We start from the raw sequence: 23627 nt of genomic DNA, 5'->3' as shown, positions 1-23627 counted from the left end.
AGTAATTAATGTGTGCGTGTATGTGTGTATGTAACAGTGATTAATGTGTGTGTAATATAATAACAGTAATTAATGTAATATATGTAATGTAACAGTGATTGTAATAATATATAAAGTAATTAATAATGTATGTAATAACAATAATTATAATAATATGTAACAAGTAATTAATGATAATAATATAACAGTGATTATTTATTTAATAATAATAGTGATTGTGTGTGTGTAATGTAACAGTGATTGTGTGTATGTAACAATGTGATTGTAATAATGTAACAGTGATTGTGTAATAATAATAATAACATGTAACAAGTGATTAATAATAATATAACAGTGATTGTGTTATGTATATGTAACAATTAGTGTATGTAATAACACAGTGATTATGTAATGTGACAGTAATTTTGTAATATATATAATATAACAGTGATTAATAATTAATAATAATGTAACAGTGATTATGTGTGTAATGTGTAATGTAACAGTGATTAATAATGATAACAATGATTAATGTTATATAACAGTGATTGTGTAATTGTGTGTAACAGTGATTGTGTAATAGCAACAGTGATTTTGTGTGTGTATAACAGTGATTGTGTATGTGTGTGTATAACAGTGATTGTGTGTAATATGTAATAACAGTGATTGTGTAATAATAATGTGTAACAGTGTATTGTTATAATATGTAACAATATTTTGTGTTAATGTATATAACAGTGATTAATGTAATGTGTGTGTATAACAGTGATTGTGTGTGTAATGTAATTATAATAATAATAATAATAATAATAATATAACAATGATTGTTAATAATAATAATAATAATAGTAATTATAATAATATGTAATAATAAGTAATTAATAATAATAATAATAATAATATTGTATGTAATAATTAACAATAATTATGTAATATGTAATAATAATTAATAATAATAATTATAATAATAATAATATAATGTAACAATAATTATGTAATATATGTAATATGTAACAAGTAATTAATGTAACAATAATTATGTGTATAACAGTGATTTAATAATATGTAACAATGTATTAATAATGTATATGTATGTAACAAGTGTGTATATAACAATGATTAATAATAATAATGTAACAGTGATTGTAATATATAATATAACAGTATTGTAATGTATATATGTATATAATTAGTGATAATATGTGTGTAATTATAATAATGATAATAATTATGTGTGTGACAATGTGATTAATAATAATTATGTATGTAACAGTGATTGTAATGTAATAACAGTATTATGTAATATAACAATAATTAATATGTATAATAATAATATAATAATAGTAATTAATAATAATAATGTAATAATATAACAGTAATTAATAATAATATGTAACAGTAATTGTAATAATAATAATAATAATATAACAGTGATTAATGTAATGTATGTGTAACAGTGATTAATGTGTAATATGTGTGACAGTGAATAATAATATGTAATAGTAATTAGTAATTATGTAATATAACAGTGATTATAATAATAATATAACAGTAATTAATATGTAATTAGAGTAATTAATAATAATTATGTAATAATAATAATAACAATGATTATGTAGTAATTAATAATAATAATAATATGTAATAACGACAAGCGTTATGTAATATATGTAATTAACAATAATAATATTTATGTTAACAATGATTATGTGTAAGTATTAACAGTAATTAATAATAATAATATAATTTAATTAATAATTATAATAATAATAATATAAAGTAATAATAATAATATGAAACAAGTAATTAATAATAATATAACAATGATTAATAATAATAATATAACAATTGTGTATGTAACAGTGATTAATAATAATAATAATTAATAATAATAATAATATGTGTGTATGTAATAATAATAATAATAATATATATGTAACAGTAATTAATAATAATAATAATATGTAATATACTAACAGTAATTAATAATAATAATATTTAACAGTGATTAATAATAATATATGTATTTAACAGTAATTATGACAATAATTATGTGTGTAATTAATAATAATAATAATGATTAATAATAGTAATAATAATATGTAATATGTAACAGTAATTAATAATAATATGTATGTAACAATAATTAATTAATAATATGTAATAACGAATTAGTAATTATATAATAATATTTATTTAACAAGTAATTAATAAGTAATAATAATTTAATATAACAGTGATTAATAATATAATAATATAACAATAATTATAATAATAGAATAATATAACAGTGATTAATAACAGTGATAATGATAATATTTAACAGTAATTAACATGTGTGTAATGTGTGTGTGTAACAGTGATTAATAATGTGTGTGTGTATAACAGTGATTTAATGTGTGTGTAACAATGATGTGTGTGTGTGTGTGTATATAGCAGTGATTGTGTGTGTGTATATAACAGTGATTATGTAATTGTGTGTGTGTATATAACAGTGATTGTGTGTGTGTGTGTGTATATAACAGTGATTGTGTGTGTATGTGTATATAACAGTGATTGTAATTGTGTGTATATAACAGTGATTGTGTGTGTGTGTTGTGTAACAGCGTTGTGTGTGTGTGTGTAATATATAACAGTGAGTGTGTAATATGTGTAATTACAGTGTATGTAATAATAACAATGTAATAATAATAATAATATGTAATAATAATAATAATATATAACAGTGATTATTAATATGTATATAACAGTGATTAATAATAATAATAATAATAATATATAACAGTGATTGTTAATAATGTGTGTGTATATAACAGTGATTGTGTGTGTGTGTGTATATAACAGTGATTGTGTTGTGTGTGATATAACAGTGATTGTGTGTGTGTATGTAATAATATATAACAGTGATTGTGTGTATAAACATGTGATATAACAGTGTTGTGTGTGTGTGTGTGTGTGTGTGTGTGTATATAACAGTGATTGTGTGTAACAATATAACTGTATGTGTGTGTGTGTGTAATAACAGTGATTGTGTGTGTAATATAACAGTGATTGTGTGTGCGTGTATGTAACAGCGTTATGCGTAATGTGACAACAGTAATTATGTAATAATATAACAATGTATAATAATGAATAATAATAATAATAATAATATAACAATGATTGTAATAATATAGCAACAAGTAATTATATAATAATAATAGTGATTAATAATTAATAATAATTGTAATATATATGTAACAATAATTGTGTATGTAATAATAATATAATAATGTAACAGTGATTTGTAATGTAATATAACAGTGATTAATAATAATGTGTAAACAGTAATTGTGTAATGTGTGTGTGTGTATAACAGTAATTAATAATAATAATATGTAATATAACAGTAATTAAATTAATAATAATAATGTAACAGTGATTTATGTGTATGTAACAATGTAAGCAGTGATTGTAATGTATGTAATGTAATTAGTAATTAATAATGTATGTAACAAAGTGTGTAATAATAATATGTAATTGTAATTAATAATAGTAATTAACAGTATTAATTAATGTAATATGTAATTAATAATAATAATTGTAATGTATGTAATGTAATTAATGAATATGCGTAAGTAATAATAATAATATAACAAAGTAATTAATAATAATAATAATAACAGTAATTAATAATATGTAGTAATTAATAATAATAATTATGTAACAGTAATTAATAATAATAATAATGTGTAACAGTAATTAATAATTAATAATATGTAATAACAGTAATTATAATAATAATATGACTTAGTAATTAATATAATAATGTGACAATTTAATTAATAATAATAATAATTATAATATGTATATGTAACCCAAGTAATTAATAATAATATAATAATAATGTAACAGTAATTAATAATATGTAATAATAATAATTAATATGTAACAATGTAATTAATAATAATAATAATAATATAATAATAATATGTAAATAATAATAATAATATGTAACAAAATAATTATAATAATAATAATAATATAAATATAATTAATAGTAATTAATAATATGTAACAATAATTATTAATAATAATATAACAACTAGTAATTAATAATAATAATATTTAATTATGTATATAATAATTATGTATTTAACAAGTAATTAATATGTAATTATAAATTAGTAATTAATAATAATATATTAACAAGTAATTAATAATAATAATAATTTATATGTAATTATAATAATATGTAACAAGTAATTAATAATAATAATAATAATAATTAATAATAATAACAATAATATAATAATAATTATAATAATGTATTATTTAACAATGATTAATGTAATTAATAATAATTATTTAATAATAATTATGTATGTAATAAGTAATAGCAACAATAATTAATAATATATATAACAGTAATAATTAATAATAATAATATATATAACAATAATTGTAATAATAATAAATAATAATTAATAATAATGTAACAATAATAATAATGTAACAATAATTATGTGTGTGTAATAATATGTATATAACAATAATTAATAATGTGTGTAACAATGTTTGACAGTGATAATGTGTGTAATTATGTAATGTAACAGTGATTTAATATGTGTGTAATAATAGTAACAGTGATTGTGTGTGTGTGTGTAATAACAGTGATTGTGTGTGTGTGTGTGTATATAACAGTGATTGTGTGTGTGTGTGTGTGTATATAACAGTGATTGTGTGTGTGTGTGTGTATATAACAATTGTGTGTGTGTGTATATAACAGTGATTGTGTGTGTGTGTGTGTGTATATAACAGTGATTGTGTGTGTGTGTGTATATAACAGTGATTGTGTGTGTGTGTGTGTATATAACAGTGATTGTGTGTGTGTGTATATAACAGTGATTGTGTGTGTGTGTGTATATAACAGTGATTGTGTGTGTGTGTATATAACTGTGATTGTGTGTGTGTGTATATAACAGTGATTGTGTGTGTGTGTATATAACAGTGATTGTGTGTGTGTGTGACAGTGATTGTGTGTGTGTGTGTGTGTACAGTGATTGTGTGTGTGTGTGTGTGTGCGTGTATATAACAGTGATTGTGTGTGTGTGTAATGCGTGTGTATATAACAGTGATTGTGTGTGTGTGTGTGTAACAGTGATTGTGTGTGCGTGTGTGTGACAGCGTAATAATAACAGTGATTATGTGTGTGTGTGTGTGTAACAGTGATTGTGTGTGTGTGTAAACAGTGATTGTGTGTGTGTGTAACAGTGATTGTGTGTGTGTGTAACAGTGATTGTGTGTGTGTGTGTGTAAGTGATTGTGTGTGTGTGTGTATATAACAGTGATTGTGTGTGTGTGTAACAGTGATTGTGTGTGTGTAACAGTGATTGTGTGTGTGTGTGTAACAGTGATTGTGTGACAGTGATTGTGTGTGTGTGTAACAGTGATTGTGTGTGTAACAGTGATTGTGTGTGTGTGTGTGTAACAGTGATTGTGTGTGTGTGTGTGTGTGTGTATATAACAGTGATTGTGTGTGTGTGTGTGTAACAGTGATTGTGTGCGTGTGTGTGACAGCGTGTGTGTGTATAACAGTGATTGTGTGTGTGTGTGTGACAGTGTTTTGTGTGTGTGTGTAACAGTGATTGTGTGTGTGTGTGTGTGACAGCGTATGTAATATAACAGTGATTAATGTGTGTGTGTGTAACAGTAATTGTGTAATGTGTGTGACAGTGATTGTGTGTGACAGTGATTGTAATAATATGTAATAATAATGTATTTAATGATAATATGTGTGTGTGACAGTGATTAATAGAAATAGTGTAATTAATAATAATGTGATTAATAATAATAATGTAATGTAACCAGTAATTGTGTGATGTAATGTAATAATATGACAACAGTAATTAATGTAATAATAATAATTATGTAATGTGACAGTATGTTGTAACAGTAATTGTAATGTAACCAGTAATAATAATAATGAATGTAACAGTAATTAATGTAATAATATGTGTGTGTGAACAGTGATTGTAATATGTGTGTAATTAATAATGATTGTGTGTAATATGTGTGTAACAGTGATTGTGTGTGTGTGTGTGTGACAGTGATTGTGTGTGTTTGACAGTGATTGTGTGTGTGAATTAGTGATTAATGTGTGTGTTTGACAGTGATTGTGTAATGTGTGTGTGTGTGTAACAGTGATTGTGTGTGTAACAGTGATTGTGTGTGTGTGTAAACAGTGATTGTGTGTGTGTGTTGTGTGATTGTGTGTGTAACAGTGATTGTGTGTGTGTGCAACAGTGATTGTGTGTAACAGTGATTAGGGTGTGATTGTGTGTGTGTGTGTAACAGTGATTGTGTGTGTGTGTGTGTGACAGTGATTGTGTGTGTGTGTAACAACAGTGACAGTGATTAATGTAACAATGTTGTATGTATATGTAACAATGATTGTGTAATAATGTGTAACAATAATTAATTGTGTGTGTGTGTGTGTATAACAATGTTGTGTGTGTGTGTAACAATGATTGTGTGTGTGTGTGACAGTGATTGTGTGTGTATAATGTGTGATTGTGATTGTGTGTGTGTATAACAGTGATTGTGTGTGTGTGTGTAACAGTATAACAGTGATTGTGTGTGTGTGTGTGTGTGTATAACAGTGATTGTGTGTGTGTATAACAGTGATTGTGTGTGTGTATAACAGTGATTGTGTGTGTGTGTGTGTGTATAACAGTGATTGTGTGTGTGTGTGTGTATATAACAGTGATTGTGTGTGTGTGTGTGTATAACAGTGATTGTGTGTGTGTGTGTGTGTGTGTGTAACAGTATTGTGTGTGTAACAGTGTATAACAGTGATTGTGTGTGTGTGTGTATAACAGTGATTGTGTGTGTGTGTGTGTGTGTGTATAACAGTGATTGTGTGTGTGTGTGTGTATAACAGTGATTGTGTGTGTGTGTGTATAACAGTGATTGTGTGTGTGTGTGTGTATAACAGTGATTGTGTGTGTGTGTGTATAACAGTGATTGTGTGTGTGTATAACAGTGATTGTGTGTGTGTGTGTATAACAGTGATTGTGTGTGTGTGTGTGTGTGTGTGTGTGTGTGTGTGTGTGATTGTGATGTGTGTGTGTGTGTGTGTGTGTATAACAGTGATTGTGTGTGTGTGTGTGTGTATAACAGTGATTGTGTGTGTGTGTGTGTATAACAGTGATTGTGTGTATAACAGTGATTGTGTGTGTGTGTATATAACAGTGATTGTGTGTGTGTATATAACAGTGATTGTGTGTGTGTGTGTATGTAACAGTGATTGTGTGTGTGTGTATATAACAGTGATTGTGTGTGTGACAGTGATTGTGTAACAGTGAACAGTGTGTGTGTGTGTGTAACAGTGATTGTGTGTGTGTGTGTGTGTGTGCGTGTGTATATAACAGTGATTGTGTGTGTGTGTGTGTGTGCGTGTGTATATAACAGTGATTGTGTGTGTGTGTGTGTATAACAGTGATTGTGTGTGTGTGTGTGTAACAGTGATTGTGTGTGCGTGTGTGTGACAGTGATTGTGTGTGTGTGTAACAGTGATTATGTGTGTGTGTGTGTGTAACAGTGATTGTGTGTGTGTGTGTGTAACAGTGATTGTGTGTGTGTGTGTAAGTGATTGTGTAAACAGTGATTGTGTGTGTGTGTAACAGTGATTGTGTGTGTGTGTGTGTAACAGTGATTGTGTGTGTGTGTGTAACAGTGATTGTGTGTGTGTGTAACAGTGATTGTGTGTGTGTAACAGTGATTGTGTGTGTGTAACAGTGATTGTGTGTGTAACAGTGATTGTGTGTGTGTGTGTGTGTAACAGTGATTGTGTGTGTGTGTGTGATTGTGTGTGTGTATATAACAGTGATTGTGTGTGTGTGTGTGTAACAGTGATTGTGTGTGCGTGTGTGTGACAGCGTGTGTGTGTAACAGTGATTATGTGTGTGTGTAACAGTGATTGTGTGTGTAACAGTGATTATGTGTGTGTGACAGTGATTTTGTGTGTGTGTGTGTGTGTAACAGTGATTGTGTGTGCGTGTGTGTGACAGCGTGTGTGTGTAACAGTGATTATGTGTGTGTGTGTGTAACAGTGATTGTGTGTGTGTGTGTGACAGTGATTATGTGTGTGTGACAACAGTGATTGTGTGTGTGAAGTGATTGTGTGTGTGTGTGTGTTGTGTGTGTGTAACAGTGATTGTGTGATGTGTGTGATTGTGTGTGTGATTGTGTGTGTGTGTGTGTGACAGTGATTGTGTGATTAATAATGTGTGACAGTGATTAATGTGTGTGTGTGTGTGACAGTGATTGTGTGTGTGACAGTGATTGTTAATGTGTGTGTGTGTGTGTGTGTGTGACAGTGATTGTGTGTGTGTGCGTGTGACAGTGATTGTGTGTGTGTGTAACAGTGATTGTGTGTGTGTGTGTAACAGTGATTATGTGTGTGTGTGTGTGTAACAGTGATTGTGTGTGTGTGTGTGTGTGACAGTGATTGTGTGTGTGTGTGTGACAGTGATGTGTGTGTGTTTTGTTTGACAGTGATTAATGTGTGTGTGTAACAGTGATTATGTGTGTGTGTGTTTGACAGTGATTGTGTGTGTGTGTTTGACAGTGATTGTGTGTGTGTGTGTGTGTGTGTAACAGTGATTGTGTGTGTGTAACAGTGATTGTGTGTGTGTAACAGTGATTGTGTGTGTGTGTGTGTAACAGTGATTGTGTGTGTAACAGTGATTGTGTGTGTGTGTGTAACAGTGATTGTGTGTGTAACAGTGATTATGTGTGTGTGTGTGTGTAACAGTGATTGTGTGTGTGTGTGTGACAGTGATTGTGTGTGTGTGTGTGTGTGTGTGTGACAGTGATTGTGTGTGTGTGTGTGACAGTGATTGTGTGTGTGTGGCAATGATTGTGTGTGTGTGTGTGTGACAATGATTGTGTGTGTGTGTGTGACAGTGATTGTGTGTGTGTGGCAATGATTGTGTGTGTGTGTGTGTGACAATGATTAATAATGTGTGTGTGTGTGACAATGATTGTGTGTGTGTGTGACAATGATTGTGTGTGTGTGACAGTGATTGTGTGTGTGTGTGTTTGACAGTGATTAATGTGTGTGTGTGTATAACAGTGATTAATAATGTGTGTGTGTAACAGTGATTGTGTGTGTGTGTGTGTGTATAACAGTGATTGTGTGTGTGTGTGTGTATACAGTGATTGTGTGTGTGTGTGTGTGTGTGTGTATAACAGTGATTGTGTGTGTGTGTGTGTGTGTGTATAACAGTGATTGTGTGTGTGTGTGTGTATAACAGTGATTGTGTGTGTGTGTGTGTATAACAGTGATTGTGTGTGTGTGTGTATAACAGTGATTGTGTGTGTGTGTGTGTGTGTGTATAACAGTGATTGTGTGTGTGTGTGTGTGTATAACAGTGATTGTGTGTGTGTGTGTGTGTGTGTATAACAGTGATTGTGTGTGTGTGTGTGTGTGTGTGTGTGTATAACAGTGATTGTGTGTGTGTGTGTGTGTGTATACAGTGATTGTGTGTGTGTGTGTGTGTGTAACAGTGATTGTGTGTGTGTGTGTGTGTGTGTATAACAGTGATTGTGTGTGTGTGTGTGTGTGTGTATAACAGTGATTGTGTGTGTGTGTGTGTGTGTATAACAGTGATTGTGTGTGTGTGTGTGTGTGTATAACAGTGATTGTGTGTGTGTGTGTGTGTGTATACAGTGATTGTGTGTGTGTGTGTGTGTGTATAACAGTGATTGTGTGTGTGTGTGTGTGTATAACAGTGATTGTGTGTGTGTGTGTGTGTGTATAACAGTGATGTGTGTGTGTGTGTGTGTGTGTGTGTGTGTGTGTGTGTGTGTATAACAGTGATTGTGTGTGTGTGTGTATAACAGTGATTGTGTGTGTGTGTGTGTGTGTATAACAGTGATTGTGTGTGTGTGTGTGTGTGTATAACAGTGATTAATGTGTGTGTGTGTGTGTGTAACAGTGATTGTGTGTGTGTGTGTGTGTGTATAACAGTGATTGTGTGTGTGTGTGTGTGTATAACAGTGATTGTGTGTGTGTGTATAACAGTGATTGTGTGTGTGTGTGTATAACAGTGATTGTGTGTGTGTGTGTGTGTATAACAGTGATTGTGTGTGTGTGTGTATAACAGTGATTGTGTGTGTGTGTGTGTGTGTGTGTGTGTGTGTGTATATAAAACAGTGATTGTGTGTGTGTGTGTGTGTGTGTGTATAACAGTGATTGTGTGTGTGTGTGTGTGTATAACAGTGATTGTGTGTGTATGTGTGTGTGTGTGTATAACAGTGATTGTGTGTGTGTGTGTGTGTGTGTATAACAGTGATTGTGTGTGTGTGTGTGTGTGTGTGTGTGTGTGTGTGTATATAACAGTGATTGTGTGTGTGTGTGTGTGTGTGTGTATAACAGTGATTGTGTGTGTGTGTGTGTGTGTGTGTGTATAACAGTGATTGTGTGTGTATGTGTGTGTGTGTGTATAACAGTGATTGTGTGTGTGTGTGTGTGTATAACAGTGATTGTGTGTGTGTGTGTGTGTGTATAACAGTGATTGTGTGTGTGTGTGTGTGTATATAACAGTGATTGTGTGTGTGTGTGTGTGTGTGTGTGTATAACAGTGATTGTGTGTGTGTGTGTGTGTGTGTGTGTGTATAACAGTGATTGTGTGTGTGTGTGTGTGTATAACAGTGATTGTGTGTGTGTGTGTGTATATACAGTGATTGTGTGTGTGTGTGTGTGTATAACAGTGATTGTGTGTGTGTGTGTGTGTGTGTATAACAGTGATTGTGTGTGTGTGTGTGTGTGTATAACAGTGATTGTGTGTGTGTGTGTGTGTGTATAACAGTGATTGTGTGTGTGTGTGTATAACAGTGATTGTGTGTGTGTGTGTGTGTGTGTGTGTGTGTATATAACAGTGATTGTGTGTGTGTGTGTGTGTGTGTGTATAACAGTGATTGTGTGTGTGTGTGTGTGTATAACAGTGATTGTGTGTGTGTGTGTGTGTGTGTATAACAGTGATTGTGTGTGTGTGTGTGTGTGTGTGTATAACAGTGATTGTGTGTGTGTGTGTGTGTGTGTGTGTGTGTGTGTATATAACAGTGATTGTGTGTGTGTGTGTGTGTGTGTGTATAACAGTGATTGTGTGTGTGTGTGTGTGTGTGTATAACAGTGATTGTGTGTGTATGTGTGTGTGTGTGTATAACAGTGATTGTGTGTGTGTGTGTGTGTGTGTATAACAGTGATTGTGTGTGTGTGTGTGTGTGTACAGTGATACTAAGTCCATGTAGACTGTTACCTCACAGAACAGGGTGAGCTTGTCATCAGGTAACAACCCGTTGCCGTCATCAAGCAGGAAATCTCTTCTAATGAACTTCTTGAAGCCCCAGTCCTTCCCCTGGACAAACCGATAGGCTCTTTGGCTTTCTGCAGGGAGGAGGAAGAATCCAGAACACAGTGTCTATAAGGCTCTAACTAGGAGAATACAAGAAATAGTATATTATTTGAATGGTGATTTCCTTAAAGTAATATAGTTGTAGACTGTCTGGTTTGTTACTAACCCATAGCTTTAGTCTCTTCTCTTTTAGTGTTCAATAAGGAAAACTTGAACTTTGCTCTGACTTCACTTTTTGGACAACTAACAAGTAGTAAATACAGCGACAGATAATCTTTGCTTTCATCATCCAGTCCTTTTGGGTTGACTCTCAGACACCTGGGCAGGAAACAGAACATTTCTCCTGGTACAGCCAGATCCAGTCATAATTACCCACAAGTTTCCTGACATAAAGCATTGACGCTATAATGAATTGGTGACAGTAGTAACACAGTAAATGTTAATAAAGTTTACCATTTCATCTTGTCGGTGGGTCCAGAAGAGAAGGTGGAACTCTTTAAGACCTCCCCCATCTCCTCTCTACAGAAACTGAAGTTGTTGATGGTCCACATGTAGGAGAACTTGACTACTTTCACCTGAAACAAAAAGGCAACAATCACAACGCTTCCATCCATTTCAAAAGACAGCCTGTTGACAAAAGCTAAAATAAAACATCTAATACAGAAAGAGAAAATGCCAAAATGAAATATAAAGCCAAACAATCAATGGTGATCGGCAGACCCAGTGAACTAATCTACCCTAGATTTCTGCCATGGGCATCCAGACAGACAGAGGGGGGCGGACAGACAGGAGACCGGCAGAGGCGGGCAGACCGGCAGAGGCGGGCAGAAACAGGCACCCCTACCTGTGTGTAACACCAGCTCTCTGCCACAGGTCCAGTAGACATGTCCCCTGGTGGAGGAGGGGTAGGAACCCGTGACATGGCCAGCTTCCCCCTCAGCAGCAGCTTTAACACTTAACCTTTCCTACAGGGGAGCAGAGGAGAGGTTAAGACTAATAAACAACCTTCTCAACCAAACATCAGACTGGGCCACCAGCACTCCATTACCACATCAGATGAAGTCACAAAATTCTGCTGAAACCAGGTTAGAGGCTAAGGAACAAGGGCTAGAGGGGGGATGAGAGAGATGGCACTGGGATGTTACAGAGTTCTATTTAACAACAATTGATAGCCTAGCCACCAACAACAGGGAAACATTTTAATATTGATCTATTTTTGACTGTTAGTACAAGGCAGTCCAGATTAGGGACGTGGTAGTCAGTGCATTTTGTCAGCTAGTGAAGCAAATAACTGTAATTGGCCGTTAATTAACACATGCACATCTCTGGCTTCCACGCACACAAGCCGCTGATGCAAAACTTTGGAATATCTACATTATAAAAAGTCTATTTAATATAACCTACACCTTCACAAAGGTCTAAAGAAACATGATAAAGAAAATTTTGTCTTTCAGAACAGAATGATAATTCTGAGTCTTCCTTATGTTAGGTCCTGATATTGTTGCTTCCAGCCAATAGACAGAGACTAAAACAGGAAGCTCCCGTGCTCAAGTCTGTTCAACACTGGTCCGACCAATCTGATTCCACGCTTCAAGATAGCGTCGATCACGTGGACTGGATATGTTCCGCATTGCGTCAAAAAACAACATTGACGAATACGCTGATTCGGTGAGCGAGTTTATTAGCAACTTGCTAAGTGCATCACTTCCGGCGCCAACAGAGATGGCCGCCTCGCTTCGCGTTCCTAGGAAACTATGCAGTTTTTTGTTTTTTTACGTGTTATTTCTTACATTAGTACCCCAGGTCATCTTAGGTTTCATTACATATATTCAGTAGTTCTTCTCGACTGTAAGATCAGCGTCAACTCACCATCAGTACGACCAAGAATATGTTTTTCGCGACGCGGATCCTGTGTTCTGCCTTACAAACAGGACAACGGAGTGGATCCCATGCAGCGACCCAAAAAACGACTCTGAAAAAGAGGGAAACGAGGCGGTCTTCTGGTCAGACTCCGGAGACGGGCACACCGTGCACCACTCCCTAGCATTCTTCTTGCCAATGTCCAGTCTCTTGACAACAAGGTTGATGAAATCCGAGCAAGGGTAGCATTCCAGAGGGACATCAGAGACTGTAACGTTCTTTGCTTCACGGAAACATAGCTCACTGGAGAGACGCTATCCGAGGCGGTGCAGCCAACGGGTTTCTCCACGCATCGCGCCGACAGAGACAAACATCTTTCTGGTAAGAAGAGGGGCGGGGGCGTATGCCTTATGGCTAACGTGACATGGTGTGATGAAAGAAACATACAGGAACTCAAATCCTTCTGTTCACCTGATTTAGAATTCCTCACAATCAAATGTAGACCGCATTATCTACCAAGAGAATTCTCTTCGATTATAATCACAGCCGTATATATCCCCCAAGCAGACACATCGATGGCTCTGAACGAACTTTATTTAACTCTCTGCAAACTGGAAACCATTTATCCGGAGGCTGCATTCATTGTAGCTGGGGATTTTAACAAGGCTAATCTGAAAACAAGACTCCCTAAATTTTATCAGCATATCGATTGCGCAACCAGGGGTGGAAAGACCTTGGATCATTGTTACTCTAACTTCCGCGACGCATATAAGGCCCTGCCCCGCCCCCCTTTCGGAAAAGCTGACCACAACTCCATTTTGTTGATCCCTGCCTACAGACAGAAACTAAAACAAGAGGCTCCCACGCTGAGGTCTGTCCAACGCTGGTCCGACCAAGCTGACTCCACACTCCAAGACTGCTTCCATCACGTGGACTGGGAGATGTTTCGTATTGCGTCAGATAACAACATTGACGAATACGCTGATTCGGTGTGCGAGTTCATTAGAACGTGCTTTGAAGATGTCGTTCCCATAGCAACGATTAAAACATTCCCTAACCAGAAACCGTGGATTGATGGCAGCATTCGCGTGAAACTGAAAGCGCGAACCACTGCTTTTAATCAGGGCAAGGTGTCTGGTAACATGACCGAATACAAACAGTGCAGCTATTCCCTCCGCAAGGCTATCAAACAAGCTAAGCGTCAGTACAGAGACAAAGTAGAATCTCAATTCAACGGCTCAGACACAAGAGGCATGTGGCAGGGTCTACAGTCAATCACGGACTACAGGAAGAAATCCAGCCCAGTCACGGACCAGGATGTCTTGCTCACAGGCAGACTAAATAACTTTTTTGCCCGCTTTGAGGACAATACAGTGCCACTGACACGGCCTGCAACGAAAACATGAAGTCTCTCCTTCACTGCAACCGAGGTGAGTAAGACATTTAAACGTGTTAACCCTCGCAAGGCTGCAGGCCCAGACGGCATCCCCAGCCGCGCCCTCAGAGCATGCGCAGACCAGCTGGCCGGTGTGTTTACGGACATATTCAATCAATCCCTATACCAGTCTGCTGTTCCCACATGCTTCAAGAGGGCCACCATTGTTCCTGTTCCCAAGAAAGCTAAGGTAACTGAGCTAAACGACTACCGCCCCGTAGCACTCACATCCGTCATCATGAAGTGCTTTGAGAGACTAGTCAAGGACCATATCACCTCCACCCTACCTGACACCCTAGACCCACTCCAATTTGCTTACCGCCCAAATAGGTCCACAGACGATGCAATCTCAACCACACTGCACACTGCCCTAACCCATCTGGACAAGAGGAATACCTATGTGAGAATGCTGTTCATCGACTACAGCTCGGCATTCAACACCATAGTACCCTCCAAGCTCGTCATCAAGCTCGAGACCCTGGGTCTCGACCCCGCCCTGTGCAACTGGGTACTGGACTTCCTGACGGGCCGCCCCCAGGTGGTGAGGGTAGGCAACAACATCTCCTCCCCGCTGATCCTCAACACTGGGGCCCCACAAGGGTGCGTTCTGAGCCCTCTCCTGTACTCCCTGTTCACCCACGACTTCGTGGCCACGCACGCCTCCAACTCAATCATCAAGTTTGCGGACGACACAACAGTGGTAGGCTTGATTACCAATAACGACGAGACGGCCTACAGGGAGGAGGTGAGGGCCCTCGGAGTGTGGTGTCAGGAAAATAACCTCACACTCAACGTCAACAAAACTAAGGAGATGATTGTGGACTTCAGGAAACAGCAGAGCAAACACCCCCCTATCCACATCGATGGAACAGTAGTGGAGAGGGTAGCAAGTTTTAAGTTCCTCGGCATACACATCAAACTGAATTGGTCCACTCACACAGACAGCATCGTGAAGAAGGCGCAGCAGCGCCTCTTCAACCTCAGGAGGCTGAAGAAATTCAGCTTGTCACCAAAAGCACTCACAAACTTCTACAGATGCACAATCGAGAGCATCCTGGCGGGCTGTATCACCGCCTGGTACGGCAACTGCTCCGCCCTCAACCGTAAGGCTCTCCAGAGGGTAGTGAGGTCTGCACAACGCATCACCGGGGGCAAACTACCTGCCCTCCCGGGCACCTACACCACCCGATGTTACAGGAAGGCCATAAAGATCATCAAGGACATCAACCACCCGAGCCACTGCCTGTTCACCCCGCTATCATCCAGAAGGCGAGGTCAGTACAGGTGCATCAAAGCTGGGACCGAGAGACTGAAAAACAGCTTCTATCTCAAGGCCATCAGACTGTTAAACAGCCACCACTAACATTGAGTGGCTGCTGCCAACACACTGACACTGACTCAACTCCAGCCACTTTAATAATGGGAATTGATGGGAAATGATGTAAATATATCACTAGCCACTTTAAACAATGCTACCTTATATAATGTTACTTACCCTACATTATTCATCTCATATGCATATGTATATACTGTACTCTATATCATCGACTGCATCCTTATGTAATACATGTATCACTAACCACTAACTATGCCACTTTGTTAACATACTCATCTCATATGTATATACTGTACTCGATACCATCTACTGTATCTTGCCTATGCTGCTCTGTACCATCACTCATTCATATATCCTTATGTACATATTCTTTATCCCCTTACACTGTGTATAAGACAGTAGTTTTGGAATTGTTAGTTAGATTACTTGTTGGTTATTACTGCACTGTCGGAACTAGAAGCACAAGCATTTCGCTACACTCGCATTAACATCTGCTAACCATGTGTATGTGACAAATAAAATTTGATTTGATTTGATCGTTCAATTATTATTTTTTACAATTAAATCCATTTTAATCCCACCTTGTAACAAAATGTGGAAAAAGCCAAGGAGTGTGAATACTTTCTGTCCACTCCTATTCTTTGACACCCTGATGAAGGCTGTTGTAGACAACACGTCTGTGTTCTTTAATTTTTATTCTTGCCATGCATAAGCCGTAAAACAATATAGGCTTTTACATTTTTCCACTATATGAGTGCCTTGATTACTTCTGTAAGTTTGTTTGCACAAAGGCTTTTCGGGCATTGTTAGCTATCTAGCATCAACTTCTTGTTGATTTATAGTATTTCATGATCAAAGACCTCATAGATTTACTATAAACCGAAGAACCTCTGTGTCTCTGCATTTGCAATGATGTCAGTACATTTGGTAGGCTAATAATGACCATCAGAGTGCAGTTTTGGAGAAGCCTAGTTAACAGTCAAGTGGAATTTGACACCAGTGACTCATGACTGCCGGTGTGGCGGTAACACGGTCACCGTAATAGCCCTAGCCCCAGACAACGTCTCGTCACATGAAACACAGCTAGATGGCGTCGCGCGGCTGTTGAGAGGGGTCGCGCGGCGCGGCTGTTGAGAGGGGTCGCGCGGCGCGGCTGTTGAGAGGGGTCGCGCGGCGCGGCTGTTGAGAGGGGTCGCGCGGCGCGGCTGTTGAGAGGGGTCGCGCGGCGCGGCTGTTGAGAGGGGTCGCGCGGCGCGGCTGTTGAGAGGGGTCGCGCGGCTGTTGAGAGGGGTCGCGCGGCTGTTGAGAGGGGTCGCGCGGCGCGGCTGTTGAGAGGGGTCGCGCGGCGCGGCTGTTGAGAGGGGTCGCGCGGCGCGGCTGTTGAGAGGGGTCGCGCGGCGCGGCTGTTGAGAGGGGTCGCGCGGCTGTTGAGAGGGGCTAGGGCTATTACGGTGACCGTGTTACCGCCACACCGGCAGTCACGAGTCACTGGTGTCAAATTCCACTTGACTGTTAACTAGGCTTCTCCAAAACTGCACTCTGATGGTCATTATTAGCCTACCAAATGTACTGACATCATTGCAGAGACAGAGGTTCTTCGGTTTATAGTAAATCTATGACCCCTCTCAACAGTCTCGTCATCATCTAGCTGTGTTTCATGTCTCAACAGCTCTGGAAGACAACACTGACGTTGAGCTGCCCTGTGACAACTGAAACTTTCAAACTTCTGCTTGCTTCTTATTTGCCCAGGCATACTATTCTAATTAAGACTGGTGAGGACAACAAAACACACCCATCATCTTATTTAGACTGGTGAGGACACCAAAACACACCCATCATCCCTAACCCTTCTTATTTAGACTGGTGAGGACAACAAAACACACCCATCAACCCCAACCCTTCTTATTTAGACTGGTGAGGACAACAAAACACACCCATCATCCCTAACCCTTCATATTTAGACTGGTGATGATATAATACAAAATCCACCAGACTATGAATAACTTGATATGCATTGTAACACATCCACTACGTTTCTATCATGGCGTTAAGTTGGTAAGAAATCAGACCTGTCGAACTTGTACTGTACTCACCACCAGATGTTGATAGGAATGCTTATATTTCATGCTATTGATGGGAATCCCATGTACGCACCTCAGGACAGGTGATCAAAGTAATGGTTAGAGATCAGAGTTCCCTTGGACCTAGGTTATCACTGACTGCTTCATGGTGCTGTCTGGAGATCCCACTCTGAGGAAAGAACATAACCAACAATTAGACACTTGTTGGGACAAATAAAAAATAAAAACTTTTGTCGTCTGGGCCTGAAAAAGAAGTGACTTTCAAAAAGCAGCAGTGTCCTGACATGGCTACAGATCAACCAACACCCTGATAATAACCAACATAAATAATGTCAGAATAAGATAATTATATTCCATATATCTTGTCATATCTCTTAGAAGCATGTAGGACTTGTCAAATGACACAGCTGTAGTCTGATGTTTTGAGCAAGCTAGCTAGCTAAAGTTACTGGATGTTAGCTCTCAAAATGTTCACTTAATGTTTACCTGGGATCCCACATAAAACATAATTGTAGCTAAAAGCTTTATGAATGTCAGTTGGTGAACAGTGAGAAATAGTTTGCTTTATAAGTGACACATCTTCCAAACAAAAGTAGCTTGCCAGCTAAGGACCGGTCTCTTATCCTTACTGACATGTCAGCTAACAATATAGCAGGATAGTTTATCTTTGCTCATCCTTTGGTTTTAGGACAAACGTATTTGCTGTCCGCCTACGGTTAATTTGACAATATGCAGCCAGAAGATGTCATCTTTATCGGTGGTTTGTGTTGGCTAGCTAACGTTAAATCAGCTAGATTCAAAATAGCTATCTAGACTGCCCTCTAAATTAGTTAAACTAGCTAGCTTGATAAATGTTTGGTAAACTGGCGAAGCTGTACTATGACTATGTACTGTAGCATAGCACGCTAGCTCACGTCTAAATAGTGTTTTCCTCTGCGAGATCCCTATCAAAACTGCAACTAAATAACTGGTTGACTAACTTAACGTTAACAATAACACCGTGGCACAACTAATGGCTAACAGGGAAGTATAGTTAGCCGCGTTAGCTAACGCTGGCTATGTTTGACCAGGCCTGGCTAGCTAACAGCAGCTTTAAAATCACTGTTCATCTGATTGGTCAAAATCAGGCTTCGAAACAAAGGCGCCTCAGCACATTCTGGGAAACACTGGTACCAACCACCATTGGTACACTAGTTACAGATGCTCAAATACAAACACAATGATTGGTAACTGAACAACACGACTGGTTCGATAATAATGTTTTATGGTTAGGGTCCAACGAAATGCTTATTCTAATGGAAAAGGTTAGCTAGCTAGGGGAAATGGGGGGGAAAAAATGTTTTTTTTAAACTACGAACCTTTCATTTCCATGCTTCCACTAAATGCAACGAATCGTATCTCAGCCGTTCATTTCCCCATCAGTTACTTTTGCTAAACAATGTAAAACTGCGTTTGAAACATTCTAGATACGCAAGATTTATAGCTATATGTTTTTCAAAGTCTACCATGCTAGGCTAGTTGTAGCTTTGTGTGGTGGCGGCAGATCAGCTAGCTTCTCCCTGCAGACAACGCGTGCGCGGAAATGGCAAACTTCCTGGTGTCATCAGCAGGTGATTTCTGTGGTGTGTTTTATCCTGCTCAGCCCTCGTGCCGCTTTCAAAACAACTGGCAACTCGGAAAAGGTGATCATTAAGATAACTTCCCTTTCTCAGAGGTCCCCAGCTGACCTCTTGGGGGAGGAGAAGATGGAACTAATTGAGTCACAAAATAAACTGGATAATATATATAAATGAAAAGCAGAAGGAGCCTTTATTAGATCTAGGAAAAAATGGATGGGGAGGGAGAACAGAATTCATCCTATTTCTTTAGACTTGAGAAATTTCACTCTAAAAATAACACTATCCATAAGTTAAACATTGATGGTGTTATTACAGATGACCAAAAATTCATGGCTAAATACTGCAGCAATTTTTACAGAAAATTGTATAGCTCTACGTACTGTCAGGAATCCACAGATATGTTTTTTAACTCACTGAATAATGTTCAAATCAAATCAAATTTTATTTGTCACATACACATGGTTAGCAGATGTTAATGCGAGTGTAGCGAAATGCTTGTGCTTCTAGTTCCGACAATGCAGTAATAACGAACAATGTTCAATGTATAATGTTCACTCTATCAGTGATAAAGAATCTAAACAGTATGATGAACCCATCAAAGTTGAAGAGATTATAGAGTCTATCAAGCATCTAAAGAACAATAAATCACCAGGTGTTGATGGAATTACATCAGAATTTTACCAATTATTTTCTGAACAAGTAGCTCCCTTCCTAAGTATATTTAGAGAGTATTAAAAACAATGTTCTCCCTCCTACAATGAGTCAGGGGTTAATAACACTGATACCTAAACCTAAAAAAGAAGTGCTGCTCGTTGATAACTGCCGTCCAATTTGTCTTCTTAATAATGACTATAAGATATTAGCCTCACTACTTGCAAAAATAATTAAAGAAGTCCTGGATGCAATCATTAATGAAACACAGTCTGGCTTCATGAGGAACAGACATATTTATAACAATGTCAGACTAGTATTAGACGTACTTGACTACTCAGACCTAATAACTGAGGATAGCGTCATATTATTTTTAGATTTTTATAAAGCAGTTGACACAGTAGAGCATCAGTTTCTCTTCCACTCCCTTGAGAGACTTGGCTTTGGGGATTTTTTCTGTAAGGCTATTAAGACTCTCTATGCAAATGGTAACAGCTCTATCAAATTGAAATATGGCACCTCACCTAGATTTGAGTTAAAGAGAGAAATTAGGCAAGGTTGTCCTATCTCTCCGTACCTGTTTTTATTAATCACCCAACTTCTTGCAATTTTTTTAAATAATAGTCCTGTACAAGGTATTTCCATAGCTGGTAAATAAATTATTATAAGCCAGCTGGCTGACGATACTACACTTTTTCTGAAAGACGCTAACCAAATTCCCATATCGATCAATGTGATACAATCCTTTTCCAAAGCGTCTGGTCTATATCTTAACATTAATAAATGTGAACTCATGGCTGTCAAAGATTGTGTGACACCTTCATATTATGGTATTCCAGTAAAAGAAGAACTTCCATATTTAGGCATAACCATTACAAAGGATCAGAAGTCTAGAGGCTTACTAAATTTTAACCCTCTTATTAAAAAACCCCAGAAGAAACTAAATCAATGGCTACAGAGGGACTTATCTTTAAAAGGTAGAGTCCTAATAACCAAGGCTGAAGGTATCTCTAGACTAACATATGGTGCTCTATCTTTATATCTTGACCGTAAAATAAGCAAGGAGATAGACAAGATGCTTTTCAACTTTCTTTGGAGACACCGTACCCATTACATTAGGAAAACTGTTGTAATGAACACTTATGAGAATTGTAACACCTAAAGATTTTGCAATTGTTTCAGATGCCATTCCCTCAGGTGTTGCTATGTTATTCAGGAACATGTCAAGACCTGACCCTCAAAGCCTACCTTCTGTTGACCCTGTTGACTCATCAGTAGGAAAGATTTGTTTCTCTTTTGGTCCATTCAACAACAGAGCGATACGATCCTTGTTTCAGCAGGATGTTGTATCTACAGTGCCTTGCGAAAGTATTCGGCCCCCTTGAACTTTGCGACCTTTTGCCACATTTCAGGCTTCAAACATAAAGATATAAAACTGTATTTTTTTGTGAAGAATCAACAACAAGTGGGACACAATCATGAAGTGGAACGACATTTATTGGATATTTCAAACTTTTTTAACAAATCAAAAACTGAAAAATTGGGCGTGCAAAATTATTCAGCCCCCTTAAGTTAATACTTTGTAGCGCCACCTTTTGCTGCGATTACAGCTGTAAGTCGCTTGGGGTGTCTCTATCAGTTTTGCACATCGAGAGACTGACATTTTTTCCCATTCCTCCTTGCAAAACAGCTCGAGCTCAGTGAGGTTGGATGGAGAGCATTCGTGAACAGCAGTTTTCAGTTCTTTCCACAGATTCTCGATTGGATTCAGGTCTGGACTTTGACTTGGCCATTCTAACACCTGGATATGTTTATTTTTGAACCATTCCATTGTAGATTTTGCTTTATGTTTTGGATCATTGTCTTGTTGGAAGACAAATCTCCGTCCCAGTCTCAGGTCTTTTGCAGACTCCATCAGGGTTTCTTCCAGAATGGTCCTGTATTTGGCTCCATCCATCTTCCCATCAATTTTAACCATCTTCCCTGTCCCTGCTGAAGAAAAGCAGGCCCAAACCATGATGCTGCCACCACCATGTTTGACAGTGGGGATGGTGTGGTCAGGGTGATGAGCTGTGTTGCTTTTACACCAAACATAACGTTTTGCATTGTTGCCAAAAAGTTCCATTTTGGTTTCATCTGACCAGAGCACCTTCTTCCACATGTTTGGTGTGTCTCCCAGGTGGCTTGTGGCACACTTTTTATGGATATCTTTAAGAAATGGCTTTCTTCTTGCCACTCTTCCATAAAGGCCAGATTTGTGCAATATACGACTGATTGTTGTCCTATGGACAGAGTCTCCCACCTCAGCTGTAGATCTCTGCAGTTCATCCAGAGTGATCATGGGCCTCTTGGCTGCATCTCTGATCAGTCTTCTCCTTGTATGAGCTGAAAGTTTAGAGGGACGGCCAGGTCTTGGTAGATTTGCAGTGGTCTGATACTCCTTCCATTTCAATATTATTGCTTGCACAGTGCTCCTTGGGATGTTTAAAGCTTGGGAAATCTTTTTGTATCCAAATCCGGCTTTAAACTTCTTCACAACAGTATCTCGGACCTGCCTGGTGTGTTCCTTGTTCTTCATGATGCTCTCTGTGCTTTTAACGGACCTCTGAGACTATCACAGTGCAGGTGCATTTATACGGAGACTTGATTACACACAGGTGGATTGTATTTATCATCATTAGTCATTTAGGTCAACATTGGATCATTCAGAGATCCTCACTGAACTTCTGGAGAGAGTTTGCTGCACTGAAAGTAAAGGGGCTGAATAATTTTGCACGCCCAATTTTTCAGTTTTTGATTTGTTAAAAAAGTTTGAAATATCCAATAAATGTCGTTCCACTTCATGATTGTGTCCCACTTGTTGTTGATTCTTCACAAAAAAATACAGTTTTATATCTTTATGTTTGAAGCCTGAAATGTGGCAAAAGGTCGCAAAGTTCAAGGGGGCCGAATACTTTCGCAAGGCACTGTATACCTTATGTCATGCCTTATTGGAATGGATTTATTGATAATATCTGTTGGAAAAAAGTTTGGATGTTGCCACACACATACCTACTTGTTAACAAAATTAAGGAAGTTTCCTTTAAAATTATTCATAAATATTATCCTGCCAACCACTATATGAAGAAGTTTAAGGAAAACATCAACTCAAATTGCTCCTTTTGTAATGACCACCCAGAAACAGTTGTGCATCTTTTTTGGCATTGTATGCATGTAAGAAAACTGTGTCAAGACATCAGTAGGTTTATAATTGAACACATTTAT

At 37.1% G+C, this 23627-nt stretch overlaps 1 protein-coding gene across 3 annotated transcripts in view; it reads right to left on the bottom strand.

The window, feature by feature from the left end:
• Positions 1-19676, bottom strand: part of LOC112241596 (speckle-type POZ protein-like A) — a 114043-nt gene extending 94367 nt beyond the window's left edge. Inside the window, exons 1-6 of one of the 3 annotated variants that reach the window (XM_042320077.1) lie at positions 19452-19676; positions 18106-18262; positions 12226-12346; positions 11835-11956; positions 11548-11699; positions 11286-11413 (exon numbers count right to left, since the gene is read on the bottom strand). In XM_042320077.1, coding sequence (XP_042176011.1) covers positions 11286-11413; positions 11548-11699; positions 11835-11956; positions 12226-12303 — 480 coding nt within the window. In that variant the 5' untranslated portion in view covers positions 12304-12346; positions 18106-18262; positions 19452-19676. The remainder of the gene's footprint in view (positions 1-11285; positions 11414-11547; positions 11700-11834; positions 11957-12225; positions 12347-18105; positions 18263-19451) is intronic. The other 2 variants (XM_042320076.1, XM_042320078.1) reach the window with 2 other exon arrangements.
• Positions 19677-23627: the final 3951 nt, after the last annotated feature.

The sequence above is a fragment of the Oncorhynchus tshawytscha genome, linkage group LG03 (genome assembly GCF_018296145.1).
Source record: "Oncorhynchus tshawytscha isolate Ot180627B linkage group LG03, Otsh_v2.0, whole genome shotgun sequence".
NCBI classification, from domain to species: Eukaryota; Metazoa; Chordata; class Actinopteri; order Salmoniformes; family Salmonidae; genus Oncorhynchus; species Oncorhynchus tshawytscha.
The sequence above is the reverse complement of the archived record's forward strand: the minus strand, read 5'-3'. Positions and strand labels throughout refer to the sequence as shown.